General features: G+C 37.1%; 3 protein-coding genes and 1 pseudogene across 3 annotated transcripts; 3 read left to right on the forward strand and 1 right to left on the reverse strand.

Annotated features, from left to right (window-relative positions):
- Positions 1 to 890: 890 nt before the first annotated feature.
- On the forward strand, positions 891 to 11,123 carry LOC110730823 (serpin-ZX-like). The gene is made up of 2 exons (XM_021910648.1): positions 891 to 2,203; positions 9,906 to 11,123. The coding sequence occupies exons 1-2, from the start codon at positions 1,811 to 1,813 to the stop codon at positions 10,683 to 10,685; spliced, it is 1,173 nt and encodes a 390-aa protein (XP_021766340.1). The 5' UTR covers positions 891 to 1,810; the 3' UTR covers positions 10,686 to 11,123.
- A 1,177-nt stretch (positions 11,124 to 12,300) lies between these two features.
- Positions 12,301 to 13,903, forward strand: LOC110730760 (annotated as a pseudogene).
- A 709-nt stretch (positions 13,904 to 14,612) lies between these two features.
- LOC110730761 (serpin-ZX-like) lies at positions 14,613 to 16,458 on the reverse strand. The gene has a single exon (XM_021910586.1). The coding sequence runs from the start codon at positions 16,456 to 16,458 to the stop codon at positions 15,757 to 15,759; it is 702 nt and encodes a 233-aa protein (XP_021766278.1). The 3' UTR covers positions 14,613 to 15,756.
- Positions 16,459 to 17,365: 907 nt separating this feature from the next.
- On the forward strand, positions 17,366 to 18,757 carry LOC110730762. Its single transcript, XM_021910587.1, has 2 exons — positions 17,366 to 17,588; positions 17,709 to 18,757. Exons 1-2 carry the CDS (start codon positions 17,366 to 17,368, stop codon positions 18,755 to 18,757), a joined length of 1,272 nt encoding a protein of 423 aa, XP_021766279.1.

Below are 18,757 nucleotides of genomic sequence, written 5' to 3' on the forward strand. Positions count from 1 at the left end.
GTAACTTGCCCTGCGAATAGCTAGCGCAGCTCCGGTTATGTCAGCTCTTATAAGGAACCTGAATGGATAGTTAGCTACGAAGTTTAACACAGGCATTCTGCATTTCTTTTTCCCGTGTTAAAAAGTGTAAATTGCATAATAAATAGTCATAATTACTGTTTGTTTTGGCTTTTGGATACTATGAGTAAATGACTTTACTTTTGTTTTATGAAAGTGTTGAGAAAAATCACTTTGAATGCTTTTTGTATTTTATCTCAGGACCATATATTTTGCTTCGTACATATAAAAGTTTGCTCAGATGAAAAGTAGCGGTGATGCTTGAAGCTAAGAGAAGGTCCTTTTCCAGACTTGCATAGTTGCAAAACCAATTAAATAAAGAGCTTACGGAGCTGAGTAGGCCCTGTTCTTTTGAGCTTCTAGGTAGAGTAGAGCAGGGGTCAGCAGATTAAATTTCAGCAGAGTAGAGCAGATTTCAAGATAGCAAAGCAGAGCCGAGCTGAGCCGAGCCGAGCAGAGCAGAGCATATTTCTATTATTATTATTATTACTACTACTACTACTACTACTACTACTACTACTACTACCACTACCACCACCACCACCACCACCACTATTATTATTACTACCACCACCACCACCACCACCACCACCATAACTACTACTACCACTACCACCACTACCGCTACTACTACTACTACTACTACTATTATTCTTATTATTACTACAACGGTTTACTTATATTTATTTTACAAAAATTTTAAAAGAAAATGATTTAATGAGTAATAATGATTTTACTTATAATTTTGTCTTAATCATATATTTTTTACCCTAAAAATAATAATAATATACAAAGTACTATAGTACACTGGTTCGATGGTTAACTCAGAGTATGAGTACATATTAAATGGAGGAGAAACAGAGAGTGTGAGGAGAGAAATAGAGATATATAGCCTTACACCTTTTTTTTTGTTTTTTTTTTAATCAAAAGCATAATAAGGAGGAAGCTCATATTTATCAAATAACAAAATAATAAATAAAACAATATAAATGCCCAGTTATCATGACATTTTTGTAAATATATCAACAACAGTGGAACCCATATTCAATAAAAAATTATTGATTTATTTACAACTTTACTATAATTTGTTTATCATATTGATAAACTTGAATTTGCTCCATAATAACCGGTAAAGCGTGAAATCGAGTAAACAACAATTAGTCAATAGATAATTTCATGTGCATTTCACTTGCATTTGAGTTATTTTGTTGAATAATGAAATTCATGCTTTTTAGAACCAAAACACTATTCATAAGCCAAAATAGAAGAAATAGAATATATATATAGCAAGGATAAAACAGAATATAGAAATAGTCTTCCACTCTTTACTAAAAAAAAAAAGAGAAGAAGAAATAGTCTTCCCCTCTTAAGATCACTTCAGAGCAGTTTTAATCATTTAGATAGATCGTGAGATCAATTCATTCATACTCTCTTCAATCTTCCTTGTTTGTAATGTCCATGTCACATACTCTGTATATAACATACTATAAAAAAACAAAAAACCACGGCGATGCCAAACGATTGAACGAACCCTCATGTTAAATACAAGTCTTTGTTAAAAACTTCTTTAATTTCTATATTTTTTTTATTTAGCATATTGAAAAAAATTAATTATATATAGAAAGAGTAGTCTTCAATACTTCCATAAAGATATGTTTAAAGTGAATTTGAGGGAAATTGGTAGTCTCTTCCAAACCCTAATTAATTAGTATAATTAGAAAAATTGATTGTCTCTTCCAAACCAAACGGATCGATGGACCTTCAGCAATCAATCTCCGACATAACGGACGTCTCATTGATTCTAACCGGAGGTGTGTTGTCGTCCAATGAGGCGAAAAACAAAAACATGGTAATGTCACCTATCTCACTCCATGTAGTACTGAGTTTGATCGCTGCTGGTTCATCCGGCTCGACTCGTGATCAGCTTCTGTCGTTTCTCAAGTCCGATTCCCCCGATCATCTCAACAAGCTTTGTTCGGAACTCGTTTCACTCCTCTTCGCCTATGGCAGCGCCATTGGTGGGCCCAAGCTGAGCTATGCCAATGGAGTTTGGGTGGATCAAACACTTCCTCTTAAGCATACCTTTAAACAAGTTGCTGATCATCTTTATAAAGCTGATTCTAATCAAGTTGATTTTGTCAACAAAGTATGTCTTTCTTTACTTTTACTCTGTATTTCCTTTATTTATTTATTTTTATTTTTATTTGTTTACTGCACTTTTTATTATTCCGGAGAGTGTACATGTATTGTACATGCTACAAAATTAAAAGCTACTACAATATTTTGTTTAATAATGCTAAAAAGTTCTATGTTTTTTACTTGATGCTTTAATAAAAGTCTAAGCTTCTAGTTTGTGTCAAAAAAGTTCTATATTTTGGGAAGTCTTTTCTTGTGCATTTTTTCCATCAACCCCCTCCCCTATATCCTCCAACATTGTTATTATAGGTTTATGCCTTGATAATAGTATATAGGCTTAAAAACCTCATTCATATTGTTGTCAATATTGTCCAAAAGCTTGAGAGTGAAAGAGGGGAACATGTTCTATTTAGGTGTTTGTGAATAAATGAACAAAAAGAAGAAAAAATAAAGAGGTTGTTGTGCGACAGCGGAAGCAAAGGTCGAAAACAAACAAGAAAACAATAAAGAAATTCAATGCAAACAATAAGAACAACACCAAGAATTTACGTGGTTCACTATCGATGTGATAGCTACGTCCACGGGCACCGAGATCGAATGATTTCACTATAAACTGCAAAGATTACAAAGATGATTCTTGTATTTCTCAAGAACGGCTCTCACTCTGTCTCTCTTAACCCTAATACTGATATTAGGGAGGTTTTATATTAATCCCTAAAATAAAAGATACTTGGGCAAAAAGATAACATAAAAGATAACTTTAAATCGTAAAATCCGCGTCTCCGCATTTTTCCTTCTCCGCCCGGTCAGACCGGGCAAGGTCTGCCCGATCGGGCGCGAGAAGAAAACTCCATACGAATGCTTCAACGTATCCAACCCCCACCGCCCGGTCAGACCGGGCAAGGTCTGCCCGATCGGGCGAAGGCTCGCCCGGTCGGGCGAAGGCTCGCCCGGTCGGGCGCGAGAGCAGCTTCTTCAACGAATTTGCCAGGCACCTCTTCTTCTTCCGCCCGGTCAGACCGGGCAATGTCCGCCCGATCGGGCGGACAAAGCTACGAAGTACGAGTCACCTAATATACTTATCAACAATCTCCACCTTGACGAGAACTCGTAGTCAGCAAACGACCCCATCAAGACATAGTGAAAAAACATCTCAAGCCAAACCCGATGCAGGACTCATGCATAAGCCATACATCCCGATAAGTCTTCAACCAAGACCCATCACATACTCGTCTCCAAGTATAACAACTCATAATGCTCCACCTGCATCACAAGCCCCGGGCAAGCTCCACCTTAAGGCCAACACACCTACACCAGGAGCTCCCCAACTTCGCCCCTCAGGGCCTACTACATCACGTAGTAATCAATATTTAGCAAGTCTAAGCAATGTTTAAACTTGCTAAACGGAACAGGCTTAGTGAAGAAATCAGCCGGGTTGTCAGCAGTCCCAATCTTCTTCACCTTAATCCTCTTGTCAGTACGTAAGAAATGATACCTGACATCAATGTGCTTCGTCCGATCATGGTGTACTTGATCTTTAGCTAAGCAAATCGCACTTAGACTATCACAATACACTGTAGCAAAATCCTGTGCAATACCCAGTTCACCTACTAGGCCTTTGAGCCAAATAGACTCCTTAGCTGCAGAAGTTAGAGCCATATACTCAGCTTCAGTAGTTGACAACGTAACTGATGACTGCAATGTAGACTTCCAACTAACCACAGAACCACCCAAAGTGAACACATAACCAGTCACAGACCTCCTGGTATCCACATCAGCTGCATAATCAGAATCACTGTACCCAGTGACCAAGCATTCCTTACCATTCCCGTACACAAGACCAATATCAGCTGTCCCTCTCAGGTAGCGAAAAATCCTTTTCACCCCTTGCCAGTGTTCCCTCCCAGGTCGAGCCATAAACCTGCTTACAACACTAACAGCATGCGCAATATCCGGCCTAGTACAGACCATAGCATACATCAAACAACCAACCGCGTTTGCATATGGAACTCTAGACATATAAGACAACTCCTCCTCTGATTGAGGTGACATAGACAAAGACAACTTACAACTAACAGTAGTTGGCGTACTTATAGGCTTCGATTTTTCCATCCCAAAACGAGACAGAATCTTTTCAATGTAGCTTTTCTGAGTCAAGAAAAGCTTACCTCTAGCCCGATCCCTGTAGATCTCCATACCCAAAATCTTCCTAGCTGCACCCAAGTCTTTCATGTCAAACTCCGAGTTAAGCATCTCCTTTAATCTTTTGTACCACTGTCGGGGGGATTGCTTAAGTCCATACAATGACTTTAGCAATCTGCAAGCATAGTGTTCCTTTCCAGGAGCTTCGAATCCTTCGGGCTGCTTCATCAGAATCTCCTCCTCCAAATCGCCATGAAGGAAGGCCGTTTTAACATCCAACTGCTCCAGCTCAAGATCAAAATGTGCTACAATTGACAATAACACACGGATAGAAGTATGTCGAACCACAGGTGAGAATATCTCAACAAAGTCAACCCCTTCTACCTGACTGAACCCCTTAGCAACTAGCCTAGCCTTAAAACGTATTTGCTCAGTTTCCGACAACCCTTCTTTCTTCTTGTAAATCCATTTACAACCCACAAGCTTCCTCCCTTCCGGTACCTTTACCGGTTCCCACACTCTGTTCTTGTAAAGAGACTGCATCTCTTCACCCATTGCGGCAAGCCATTGCGCAGACTCACTACAACTAATTGCTTGTTTATATGTGGCAGGTTCAAATGACTCTACATCATCAGCTACACTCAATGCATAACCTGTCATCGCATCAACACAGCAATTTCTTCCCTCCATCTCTTCAATCAATCTAACAGGCTTCTTGATAACTCGTTTAGGCATCTCAAGAATGGTGTCAGGTTGACTAGATGACCCCTGATTAGATTGCTCCACCTCATCCCCAGAGTTAGAATGAGTAGGAGTAATCTCAGGTTCAGGAGTACCCGGCACTGGAACATCAGCATCATCATCAATATATTGTACCCGAGGTAAATCAGCAATGGTAGACTGATGTACCTCAAGTACCCCATCTGTCTGTAATAAATTGTCTCCTTCCCTTCTCAAATCTGAAATCTCTGCATTTTTAATTGAATACATGGTGTTTTCATCGAAAGTAACATCCCTACTAAGAATGACCCGACCCTCCGAAGGTGAAAAAATTCTAAACCCCTTCACACCATCCCCGTACCCAACAAAACACCCCTTCTTGGCTCGTGGATCCAGCTTACCCTCAATAACATGATAATAAGCAACACAACCAAAAATCTTCAAATTCGAAAAATTAGGCAACTTACCACTCCAGATCTCAAACGGAATTTTGGAATCAATTCCAGAATGAGGACCCCTATTAATGACATAACAAGCTGTTAACACAGCTTCACTCCAGTACCTCCTCCCAAGCCCTGCATTAGAGAGCATGCATCGAACTCTCTCTAGCAGTGTCTGATTAACCCGTTCTGCTACACCGTTCTGCTGTGGTGTCTTCCTGACAGTATGATGCCGACCTATACCCTCATCTGCACAGAACTGATTAAACTCGTCTTTGCAAAACTCTAGCCCATTGTCCGTTCGTAGCTTCTTGATCTTCCTTCCTTGTCGATTTTCCACCAAAGCTTTCCATTGCTTGAAAACTTTGAAGGCCTCATCCTTTGACTTAAGCAACCTAAGCCATGTGTATCGGGACTTGTCATCAACAAATGACACAAAATAGTGGTAACCTCCCATACCTTCAACTCTAGATGGACCCCAGCAATCTGAATGGATGTAATCGAGCACTGCATCAGTAATGTGAGCACCCTTGCTGAACTTTGACCTGTGTTTCTTACCAAACACACAATGCTCACAAAATTCAAGGTTGGCAACCTTGACCCCGGATAGAAGACCCCTCTTGGACAATAGCTGCATCCCCTTCTCCCCCATATGACCAAGCCTCATGTGCCAAATCTTAGTCATCTCCTGGTGAGATACAGATGCGCAAACCGCAGAACTAGGCAGTGTAACACCCTCAAAAACATAGAGGGTGTTCCTTTTGATACCCTTAAGTACCAACTCAGAACCTCTGAAAATACACAACTCCCCATCTGAAAACACACCATTGTACCCCAAGTCATCCAGGGTACCCAATGAAATCAGATTCTTTCCTAAAGCAGGAACATGCCGTACATTAGTCAAAGTTAACCTCCGCCCATCAACAGTCCTCAACCTCATGGAACCAATACCTGTGACCTTACATGGAGCATTGTTACCGACTATAACCATACCCCCATTGCGAGGTTCATATGTATCAAACCAATCTCGACGTGGACACATATGGAACGAACACCCCGAATCTAGAACCCAGTTATCAGATAAATCATCAGACCTAGCAGAACTGACTAATGCTAAATCTTCCTCTGAATTATAGCTCTCATTCGGTTTCTCTTCAACTACAGCAGCCTGGGACTTGTTTTTCCTCACCGGACAATTATTCCTAAAGTGACCCGGTTCTTTACAGTAATAACATGTTTTAGTAGTAGTTTTACTAGATCCATCCTTGCCGTTTCCAGCACCCGACCCAGCATTGTTCCCCTTGTTAAACCCCTTATTCTTTTTAGACTTTCCGGACTTAACAAATAACCCACTACCATTATCCCCATTATCACTCGTAGCTTTCATTCTGAGTTCCCTAGTATGAAGTGCTGCCTTCACTTCTTCTAAGGTTATAGAATCCTTACCAACAACAAAAGACTCTACAAAATTCTCAAAGCTAGACGGTAGAGATACAAGTAAAATCAACGCAGCATCCTCATCATCAATTTTAACATCTAAATTACGTAAATCAAGCAAAATAGAGTTAAGTTTTTCTAGATGTTCCCGTAAGGAAGTACCTGACTGCATCCGGAGGCTAAACAACCGCTGTTTCAGTAATAATTTGTTGGTCAACGACTTAGTCATATACAATGACTCCAGCTTCAGCCACAATCCAGCCGCCGTTTCCTGATCAGCAACCTCCGTGATGATTTGATCATCAAGACTAAGTAATATGGTAGAGTGTGCCTTCTCTTCCATAACTTCTAACTGCGAGTCAGTCGGTCCGTCTCCTGACTCCGAAGTAGTACTCTTTGGAGCCAACGGACGCCATATCTGCTGTTGTTTTAACAGAGCCTTCATCTTAATTTGCCATAGCCCGAAACTATTTTTCCCGGTAAACTTCTCAATTCTTATTGTTGAATCTCCTGCCATTGTTATCTTCAAGAAACTCTCCAAGGATTGAACCTGAGCTCTTGATACCAATTGTTGTGCGACAGCGGAAGCAAAGGTCGAAAACAAACAAGAAAACAATAAAGAAATTCAATGCAAACAATAAGAACAACACCAAGAATTTACGTGGTTCACTATCGATGTGATAGCTACGTCCACGGGCACCGAGATCGAATGATTTCACTATAAACTGCAAAGATTACAAAGATGATTCTTGTATTTCTCAAGAACGGCTCTTACTCTGTCTCTCTTAACCCTAATACTGATATTAGGGAGGTTTTATATTAATCCCTAAAATAAAAGATACTTGGGCAAAAAGATAACATAAAAGATAACTTTAAATCGTAAAATCCGCGTCTCCGCATTTTTCCTTCTCCGCCCGGTCAGACCGGGCAAGGTCTGCCCGATCGGGCGCGAGAAGAAAACTCCATACGAATGCTTCAACGTATCCAACCCCCACCGCCCGGTCAGACCGGGCAAGGTCTGCCCGATCGGGCGAAGGCTCGCCCGGTCGGGCGAAGGCTCGCCCGGTCGGGCGCGAGAGCAGCTTCTTCAACGAATTTGCCAGGCACCTCTTCTTCTTCCGCCCGGTCAGACCGGGCAATGTCCGCCCGATCGGGCGGACAAAGCTACGAAGTACGAGTCACCTAATATACTTATCAACAGAGGTGGAGTAATATAATACATAGCAGTAAATTTGACAAAAAGACGAAGTGTTTAATTTTTTCCCCTTTCGGATTTTATGATTTTAAATAATAATAATAAAAGATAAAAATAGAAAAGGAAATTTTGTGAAAAACTATCTTTTATAATCCAGAATTTGCGAGAAACTACTTATTAAAAAAAAGTTGTAATTGACTACCTAATTTTTTAAAAATGTTGTAATTTACTACCTTTACGCCGGATTATGAAGGAGTTTGACCACAATTCTCCGGCGTTGACTTGGTCACGTGACACTTCGTGAAAGAAAAGGGTCATTAAGTGTCACGTGATGGTCACGTGACCAAGTCAACACCGGAGAACTTTGATCAAACTCCTTCATAATCCGGCTTAAGGTAGTAAGTTACAACATTTTTCGAAAATTAAGTAGTCAATTACAACATTTTTTTAATAGGTAGTTTCTCGCAAGTTCTGAACTATAATAGGTAGTTTTTCACAAAATTTCCAATAAAAAAATATCATTGGTTAACTAGAGGTGTCCAACTTTTTTAACTAAGGGTCTAACTTTTTGAAAGAGAATTAATTAATTTGGTCGGAAAAAAAATGTTAGACCCCAAAAACTAAATAAAAATAAGTTAGACCCCAAATACAATTTTTTCAAAAGTTGGACCCATTTATGATCTTAAATCAAATAAATTTAGTTGTGTAAAAATTAAGGATATTTTGTGAAAAACTACCTTTTAAATTTTGAATTTTGCGAAAAACTATCTTGAAAACAAAATGTTGTAATTAACCACCTTATAAAGTATAAAATGTTGTAATGAACTACCTTATAAAGTATAAAATGTTGTAATTGACTACCTCCCACCGGAATAATACATTTGATTTTTATTTTCCGGTGTTGACCATGTCATGTGAGGGTCACATGACCCTTTAATGACTTAATTCCCTTCTTTCTCCCAAATTTTTTGCTTTATACCAACTCTTTTCCTTAACAATACGATTATTCATATTTTATATTGTTTATTTGCAACCCCTTCGATAATTATATGGTCCGAATTGGTGTAAAGCGGGAAAATTTGGGGAAAAGAGGGGAATTAAGTCATTAAAGGGTCACGTGACCCTCACTTGACATGGTCAATGTCGGGAAATAAATGTCAAATGTGTCATTCCGGTAGAAGGTAGTCAATTACAACGTTTTAAGTTTTATAAGGTAGTTAATTACAACATTTTGTTTTTAAGGTAGTTTTTCGCAAAATCTGGAGTTTAAAAGGTAGTTTTTCACAAAAAATCCTAAAATTAATTAATAACTTTAAAGAATAATCATAATATAAAATCAGTAAAAATAATTTTAGTTCAAATAAATTCAGTAACTTTAAACAAGAATCATAATGGAGACTTAGAAAAATAATTTTAGTTCATTAAAAATAATTTAAGATTAGTAATTATAATTTCAATTTACAAAAAATAGAATGAAGCGAACCAGACCTTAGTATAACTCAATAATTATTAAAGATATAATAATGATTGAATTTAAATTATGTGGTGGTAAACGTGATATAATGGAAGAAAAAAGAACATAGGAACAACACCAGAATAAGCTAACCCCTCCTTAGATCTTGATATGATTATATATCATGATGTAACATGTTACAAAAAAAACATTTTATTAGTATATATGATACACTACTACCTATTTCGAGGCTTACTACTTTTTTGATAGCAACCTAATTTAATATGGACACTGGTTACATTTATGTTTTCAATCATTACTGTAGGCAATTGAAGTGGTTGCGGATGTGAATTCCTGGGCTGAGAAGCATACTAGTGGCCTTATTAAAGAGTTGTTGTCTCCTGATTCCGTTGATAACCAAACTAGACTTATCTTGGCAAACGCAATTTACTTTAAGGGTTCATGGTATAAGAAATTTGATGAATTTCTAACAAAGGAAGATGACTTTTACATGCTTAATGGTAGCTCAGTTAAGGTGCCTTTTATGACCACCAAAAAGAAGCAATACATCAGAGCTTTCAACGGATTTAAAGTCCTAGGCCTACCTTATAAACAAGGAGAAGATGAACGTCGATTTTCCATGTATTTCTTCCTTCCAGATGCGAAAGATGGGCTTCTAGCCTTGGTACATAAACTAAGCTCTCAACCAGGTTTCCTAAATGAACACCTTCCATTCGGAAAAGTTGTTGTGGGTGACTTTAAGCTTCCTAAGTTCAAGATTTCGTTTGGATTTGAAGCTTCTGATATTCTCAAGGGCTTAGGACTAGAACTTCCCTTTATGGAGGGTGGCCTCACCGAATTGACAGACTCACCTCAAGGTAAAAAATTATATGTTTCTAGCATTAACCAGAAATCTTTTATTGAAATCAATGAGGAAGGTACCGAAGCAGCTGCTGCTACTGCTGGTAAAATGAGATTAATGTGTTTAAAAAGATATAAAACATTGGACTTTGTGGCTGATCATCCATTCATGTTTCTTATCAAAGAAAATGTGACTGGAGCTGTGCTATTCTCTGGACATGTTGTGAATCCTCTTGAGAGTTGAAAAGTTTGAGTTTGAGTCGTTTAAGTTTGAGTTTGTGTCTGAGTCATTTCAGTTTGTGTTTGAGTGTGAAACAATAATAATCCCAAACATTTATAAACTTGTCTATTCCACAAAACATTTCATGCTTTGTTTTGATTAGTATATTTGGCAGCATTAATTTAAGGATTTTTTTTTTTGTGAAAACTACCTTTTAAACTCCAGGTTTTGCGAAAAACTACCCTAAAAACAAAATGTTGTAATAATTAACTACCTTATAAAATATAAAACGTTGTAATTGACTACCTTCTACCGGAATGACATATTTGACTTTTATTTCCCGACGTTGATCATGTCACGTACGTGAGGGTCACGTGACCCTTTAATGACTTAATTCCCCTCTTTTACTGTCTTACACCAATTCAACCCATATAATTATCAAAGGGGTTGCAAATAAACAATATAAAATATGAATAATCGTATTGTTAAGGAAAAGAGTTGGTATAAAGCGGGAAAATTTGGGAGAAAGGAGGGGATTAAGTCATTAAAGGGTCATGTGACCCTCACATGACATGGTCAACACCGGAAAATAAAAATCAAATGTGTTATTCCGGTGGGAGGTAGTCAATTATAACATTTTATACTTTATAAGGTAGTTATTAATTACAACATTTTATACTTTATAAGGTTATTAATTACAACATTTTGTTTTTAGGGTAGTTTTCCGCTAAATTCAAAATTTAAAAGGTAATTTTTCACAAAATATCCTTAATTTAATTATATATTTATTTCTTTCGCTCCCAGACAATTACGTAACAATATTTGTATTGTGCGTACATGACCATTATCAATATATCAATACCTAACTGACTCATTTATAAACCATTGTTTGTAATTGCTGTCTTTCTAAGTGCTATATTTTAAGGCTATTTTGATGCCTTACATTGTCTCACAGTTAGAGCTTCCCCATCTCAACTGAATGATTGCGTCTACATCTATCACACATATATAAAATCTATACATGTACCCGTTCCAATATATATATATATATATTATGGATATGTATTATTATGTTTTCTGCATCGATTTTATATGGGAAAACCATGGCGATTGTAAAATGATACGACTTCCTTAATTAATTCACAAACAGACTTGCATATTGTAGCGAATGTACAATCACTACGAAATAAGCGCTACGAAAAGACATTTTTCTGGTAGTGGTTTTTATTTTTAGTTATTGAACAACAGTGTTAATATTATTATAAATAAGGGTCTGTTCACTTCAACTTAATTCAGTTCAGTTCAGCTCTAATCAGTTCCGAGCCGATCTCAAACTCGAGTCGAGCCTCGTCGAACAGAGCTTTGACCGAACCAAGCTCAAATAGTTCACGAATAGCTCAGTCTCATTATCATATATTTATATGTTATATCCCTTAATTTCTCATTCCCAAGCGTTTTTCATCTTCCCCATCTTTAATTTGACAATAAGCATTTTGGGTCATTAAGGTGTTGGTGGCTGAAATTGGCGGCTGGGTACAATAATGTGGGTTACTTAATTTCCCACCAACACCAACATACACAATTTCATCTTCTTTTTAATTAATTGTTGCTAGTTTTGTGGGTTGAATCGCTAGAACTAATGTCGGTGTGTTTTGTTGCCACGCTATTCGCTTCAATGGCAGTTGGTGAGACGTAAGGAGGTAGAGAGGGGAGTGTGCTGGAGTGGTGCTGCCGTGATGGCATGCGAAAGTGCAATGAGAAATTGCGAAGGAGTGAGGGTTTGTGTTGGCCCGGTTGTGGGGATGCGTGAGGGTGGTTTTTGGGATGTTTTGTGGCAGTTAGGGGTGTAGTTGTGGTGGGTCGAAATGAAGCGGTGGTGGGGCAGTAGTGTAGGAGGTGGCATTGCTGGTAGGGCATGGAGAAAATGGTTTTAAAAGGTAACGTGATCGGCACATGGGTAACGCCAGAGAAATTAACGTCGGAGAAATTAGTTAATGGTGAAAATCCGATTAAGGATAGTGTTTTTTCACATTTTTGTTTTAATAGGTAGTACAACATTTTTTTTATTAGGTAGTTTCTTACAAAAATGGCTTTTAATAGGTAGTTTTTGACAAAAAACCCTATAAAATATACTTCCTCCGTTCTTTTATTATTGCATCACTTGTCTTTTTAGGAAGTTTCATAAATATTGCATCATTTCCTCTTTAGGAAAAAAATTATTTGTGTACACACTACAAATACCCAACATACTCTTACTTTTTCACACTTAGGGCCTGTTCATATTTACTTATTTTCAGTCCAGTTCAGTTCAGTTCAGTTCAGTTTCAATCAGTTCAGCTCTTAATTTCCCTCTCTCATAAAATATTCATTTCAGCTTAGTTCAGTTCAGTTCAGTTCCAATCAGTTCAGTTCAGTAAATATGAACAGGCCCTTACTTTTTAGTTTATCAATATGTCACATGGACAATTTTGTATTTTTACTTTTTTCTCTCTTACTTTTTTCCACTACCAAAATATTTGTACTCAACCCCTATGGTGCAATAATAAAAAAACGGAGGAAGTATGAAAGATGTATTAAATTATTTTGAACCGAAAATATCCGACCTGAATAGACCCGACCCAAACTCCATCCGATTATCCGAATTGACACCTCTAATTATCTCCTGATTCTGTTGATAATGAAACTAGACTTAACTTGACAAACACAATTTACTTCAAGGGTGCATAGTATGAGAAATTTGATGCATTACTAACAAAGGAAGGTGACTTTTACCTTCTTAATGGTAGCTTAGTTAAGGTGCCTTTTATGACCACCAAAAACAAGCAATGCATCAAAGCTTTTGAAGGATTTCAAAGTCCTAGACCTAGCAACCTGATAAACAAGGAGAAGACAAGCGCCAATTTTCCATGTATTTCTTTCTTCCTGATGTGAAAGATGGGCTTCCAGCCTTGGTACATAGAGTAAGCTCTCAACCTGCAATCGTAAATGAACATACATCTTCTATTCAGAAAAGTTAAAGTGGGTAATTTTAAGCTTCCTAAGTTCAAGACTTCGTTTGGATTTGAAGCTTCTGAGATTCTCAAGGGCTTAGGACTAGAACTTCCCTTTAGGGCGGGTGGCTTCACTGAATTGACAGACTCACCCCAAGCTTAAAAATTATACGTTTGAAGCATTAAACAAAAATCTTTTATTTAAATCAATGAGGAAGGTACTGAATTGTTGCTGCTACTTTTGCTAAATGAAAATATTTGTGCTTAAGAACATATGAAACATTGGACTTCGTGGCTAATCATCCATTCATGTTTTTTATACGAGAAAACTGTGCTATTCACTGGACATGTGGTGAATCCTCTTGAAAGTTGAAATTTTCGAGTTTAATTTGAGTGTGAATCAATCCCATACATTGATAACTCATCTATGCCATAAGCGTATAGTTAGCAATGACATTTAGGGCGTGTTCGGCGCTAGCTTTTGAGTAGCCTTTAGGTAGCTTTTAGTGGTTTGATTAAGTCAAACCACTACTCAACAAAAAATGTGAGTGTTTGGCAAAGTAATGGTTCAAGTAGCTTTTAATGGTGGCTTTTAGTGGTGGAGTTACCTTTTATTAAAAGCTAGGATTATTAGCTTTTGAAATTAGAGGTAGCTTTTGAAGTAGATTTTGAAAATTTAATGTATAATTTTAAAAATAAAATAATGATTCTTAAATGTAACAGCTAGTCAACCACTACTTTACCGAACAATCATACCTAAATTATCTTTTTTTTCACAGCTAGCAGCTTGTTGACAGCTAACAACTATTTTCACAGCTCACAATTATCTCCACATTTACAATTACCTTCACAACTATATTTTGCTGAACATGCCCTTAATTATGTATTTATGTCAATCCCAGACAATTACATAGCTAGCTATATATGTATTGAGCGTGCATATATGACCATTATCTATACTGCACAACTGACGACTCATATATAAATGATTGTTTTTTTTTTTTTTTCCAAAACCGATTGTCTGTATGTTTGTAATTGCTCTTAATGCTTCTTCACCAATAGTCCTTTTTTAAAAATCTAAAAATTAAAAATTTACCTAGTCTTTCTAAGTATATCTTAAGGGATGTACGAGTTTTATCCATACCTTACATTATGAAATGGAGTATATAAGTGGGTTAAGTGATCAAGAGAGCAAAAGGTATTTAATTTGCTTAAATAGAATAGAAAATTTTGTCTAAACGAGACATATATGTTCATTATTTTGTCTAGACGGAACTTATATGTATAAAGTGATCTAAAAGGACCTTATAAGTTTATTTTGTTTTTTTTTTGGGGGGGGGGCCTTGAGGTTAGAATCCTGCAATAATTGACTTTTTTCTTCGACGTTGACCTCTCAACAACCTTAACAATGACCCGCTTTTTTTTTTCCTACGATTTTCCTCCAATTCCTCATTCTCTCTTCTAATTTCCAAATACCACAAATCAAAATACAGGAATTTGAGAAAAATCATTGAAAACAAAGAAAAGAAGGTCATTTTTTAAGGTCACACGAGGGGTCAAGGTCGAAGAAAAAAAATCAATTATTGTCGGATTTCGACTTCAAGGTCCCCCCAATCAACAAATAAAATAAACTTATAAGATCATTTTAGATCACTTTAAACATATAAGGTACTTCCAGACAAAATAGTGAACATATATGTCCCTTACAATTTTCCAATAGAATAATGTAGAACTAGATTGAACAAAATAAATAACAGTTTTAGTTTTTTTTTTTCTTTTTTGAAAGGGAATAAATAATAGTTGTACAAGCGTAGAAGGAACAAAATTGGAGGTAATACAAGTATATAAAAATTTTATTGGGCATTATCATATCATTAAAGTTGGGATCTAACTCTCAATCCTTTATAACAAGCATGACACCAAAATCTTGGGCGAATTACATATCATACGCACAATAGTACACATAAATGAACCACTAAAAAAAAAAAAAACAAAAGCGCAAATGTCACAAATAATACTCATTTATTGAAAATTATAAGTAAATTAGGTAGTTATTATATGGTCAAGGAAATATATTTTGTATGGGGTTGATTAAGTTTAAAATTTTAACATGAGAGAGGATTAATTATGTGTCCAGTAAATAACACAGCTCCCGTTATGCCTTCTCTTATAAGAAACATGAATGGATGATAAGCCACAAAATCTACTACCTTAGGAATCATCAAACATTGCACACTAGCTTGAATAGCAGTAGCAGCAGCAGCCTCAGTACCTTCCTCATTGATTTCAATAAAGGATTTCTGGATAATGCTTGAAACATACAGATATTTAGCTTCATATGAGTCTATTACTTTCATGAGTCCGCCTCCCATAAAGGGCAACTCAACTCCTAAGTTTTTTAGAACCTCAGAAGCTTCAAATCCAAACGAAATCTTAAATTTAGGGAGCCTGAAATCATCAACTAATACTTTTTCGCAATGTACAAGGTTATTATTCACAAAACCATCTCGAGAGCATACTTTTTGTACCAAGTTTGAAAGCCCGTCTTTTACATTTGGAAGAAAGATATACATAGAAAATTGGCGCTTGTCTTCTCCTTGCTTGTAAGGTAAACGAAGGACTTTGAAGTCATCAAAAGTTTTGATGTATTGCTCTTTGTAGCTAGTCATAAAGGGAACTTTAACTGAGTCACCATTTAAAAGAAAGAAATCACCTTCCATTGTTCTTGATGCATCAAACTTCTCATTTGTGGCAATTCGTAACGGAGGAAGTATATGATTAATGGCGGCCCTGTATTTGTGGTGCATTAAAATATAGTGGCCCTCCCATTTTAATACAAATTGACCCCATTTGACCTTAATGAAATGGTAGCCTCCCCCTTTAAACTATGGTTAAATTAAGAAAAAATATATTATTGCTGGTCTTTATACCACATGTCTACTTACATAATATTTTATTATAATTAATTATATATATCTAAAGGTGTTTAATGTTAGATGTTGTGCAATATTTAAACGTGTTGGATGTTGTGTAGCGTGCAATATTTAAAACTTTAGTATAATTACTTAAATTAAGCAAGGGAACGGTAAAAAACTATCGAGTTCTAGAAATATATACTAAATATGTTAAATAAACTTTAAGTACTTATTAATGAGACAAATTGATAAATTAAATAAGACATCACACAATTATATACTCTTTAATTATTGTATTCCATATATATTAAAATTGATTTTGAATATTTTGTATCAATACATCAAATTTTTATATGTAATCGGTCACAACGAGTGACAGGCATTATACGGGGGTTAATTTGTTAGTGTTATAGGAGTACTTTGTCATTATTATAGGGGTTACTCGGCTACTGTTAGAGGTTAATTAGCTTGGTAGATATTACAAGGGTTCTTTACTTGGTAGATATTACAAGGGTGACCTGGTAATAATTACTTGGTAGATGACTAAAAGATGACTTTTAATATTGAAATAAACACAACTTTCTTTACAAATAATTAATTAATTTAGGGCATTCAAGAGACATCGTTAAAGCTTTTAAAGTTAAATGAGGGCAAATATGTAAAAGAATATGTTTAGGTTTATAATTATCCATGCACTATTTATAAGAATTTTATTAAATATTTAATAAGGTTAATTTTTAAGCCGGGCAGCTTGCTTGAACAAGTCCTTCGGGGTAAACATTACCCAAATTCGAATTTTATGGATTCTCAATTGGGTACTTCCCCTAGTTACACATGGAGGGGTATTTGGGAGTCAAAGTGGGTATTGCGTAGAGGTATCTGTTGGAGAGTGGGGAATGGCGCAAACATTGGTGTGTGGGATGATTCTTGGATCCCTGGCACACAAAGCCGCAGGTTGCTATCCCCTAGGGGTATTAATGATGCGCAGATGAAGGTGAATGAGCTTATAAATTCTGAAACGTGTAGTTGGAATGTGGAGCTCCTTTCCCAACTGTTCTTACCGTTTGAGAAGGACAGAATTTTAAGCATACCATTGAGCAGTAGATTGCCTTCAGATTGCATTTATTGGGACCTTTAAAAAGACGGGGTGTACTCGTTTCGGTCTGCTTACAGAGCCTTGATTAATGATGAGTGGTTGAAGGAGGAGGAAGCACCCTCTATGGTGAATAATTTTTGGGGCAAAATCTTGAGCCTTCATGTACTCCCAAGAGTAAAGATCTTCGCTTGGAGGGCTTGTCAGAATGCTATCCCGACTCTTAGAGGCATTAATAGTCGAATTCAGACCTTTGACGCGACTTGCTGCATCTGTGGGAGGGAGAATGAAACCACGATTCATGCTTTGCGGGAGTGCAACCTTGCTAGAGAAATTTGGTTGTGCAGCACTTTCTCCAAAGTGTTGGAAGGCAGTTTTGCTTCATTGATTGATTGGTGGGAATGGTGCATAAAAGAGTTTGAGGAGCATGAGGTGGAGGAGATAATTACCTTGAGCTGGGCAATATGGAATGCTAGAAATAAAGCGGTGTTGCTGGGTGAAAAATTGGAACCGAGTAGTGTTCTGAGTTATGCTAGGAAGGTATGCGAGGAGTTGCGTGGAGTTGAGATGAAGAAGGGTGGAGGGAGGGCTGATGGAAGGACTGATGCTGCAGGTTGGAAGCCTCCTGATACAGGGCTTGCAAAAGTGAATGTTGATGCTGGCTTGTTGGGCGAAGTGGGATCGGGGATTGGGGTGGTCTGCATAGATGACAGGGGAGAGATTACTTGCTGTGCTGCTGTTCAGTTTGCTGAAATTTGGGATACAAAAATTGCTGAAGCTAAGGCTGTTTTTTGGGGAATGAAGGTGGCGCTTGAAACTGGGTTAAGCGATATTGTGATTGAAAGTGATTGTCTGCAGGTAGTTGATGCTCTGCGCAACAAAATTCAAGGAACCAGCCATTTTCACCTAATTTTAGATGATATTGTAGCTCTTGCTTTTAACTTTTCTAGTGTAGTTTGGTCTTTTGTTAAACATGGTGGCAATAAGGTAGCGCACGAGTTGGCTCACTATCAACCTTGGGATGTGGGTAAACGAGTGTGGCGTAATGTAATCCCACCACGAATTTCTGCTGTTGCTGCTAATGATATTCTAGTCTAA

This window comes from Chenopodium quinoa, unplaced genomic scaffold (genome assembly GCF_001683475.1).
Source record: "Chenopodium quinoa cultivar QQ74 unplaced genomic scaffold, ASM168347v1, whole genome shotgun sequence".
In the NCBI taxonomy this organism is placed as follows: Eukaryota; Viridiplantae; Streptophyta; class Magnoliopsida; order Caryophyllales; family Amaranthaceae; genus Chenopodium; species Chenopodium quinoa.

What these genes read in the sequence shown, in the direction of transcription:
- LOC110730823 (XM_021910648.1), top strand. Translation starts at nt 1,811, where the DNA reads ATGGACCTTCAGCAATCAATCTCCGACATAACGGACGTCTCATTGATT. An exon ending in AAGTTGATTTTGTCAACAAA is followed by an intron (nt 2,204 to 9,905) that starts GTATGTCTTTCT and finishes TCATTACTGTAG; the next exon opens with GCAATTGAAGTGGTTGCGGA.
- LOC110730761 (XM_021910586.1), bottom strand. Translation starts at nt 16,458, where the DNA reads ATGCACCACAAATACAGGGCCGCCATTAATCATATACTTCCTCCGTTA.
- LOC110730762 (XM_021910587.1), top strand. Translation starts at nt 17,366, where the DNA reads ATGGATTCTCAATTGGGTACTTCCCCTAGTTACACATGGAGGGGTATT. An exon ending in GCTTATAAATTCTGAAACGT is followed by an intron (nt 17,589 to 17,708) that starts GTAGTTGGAATG and finishes ACCTTTAAAAAG; the next exon opens with ACGGGGTGTACTCGTTTCGG.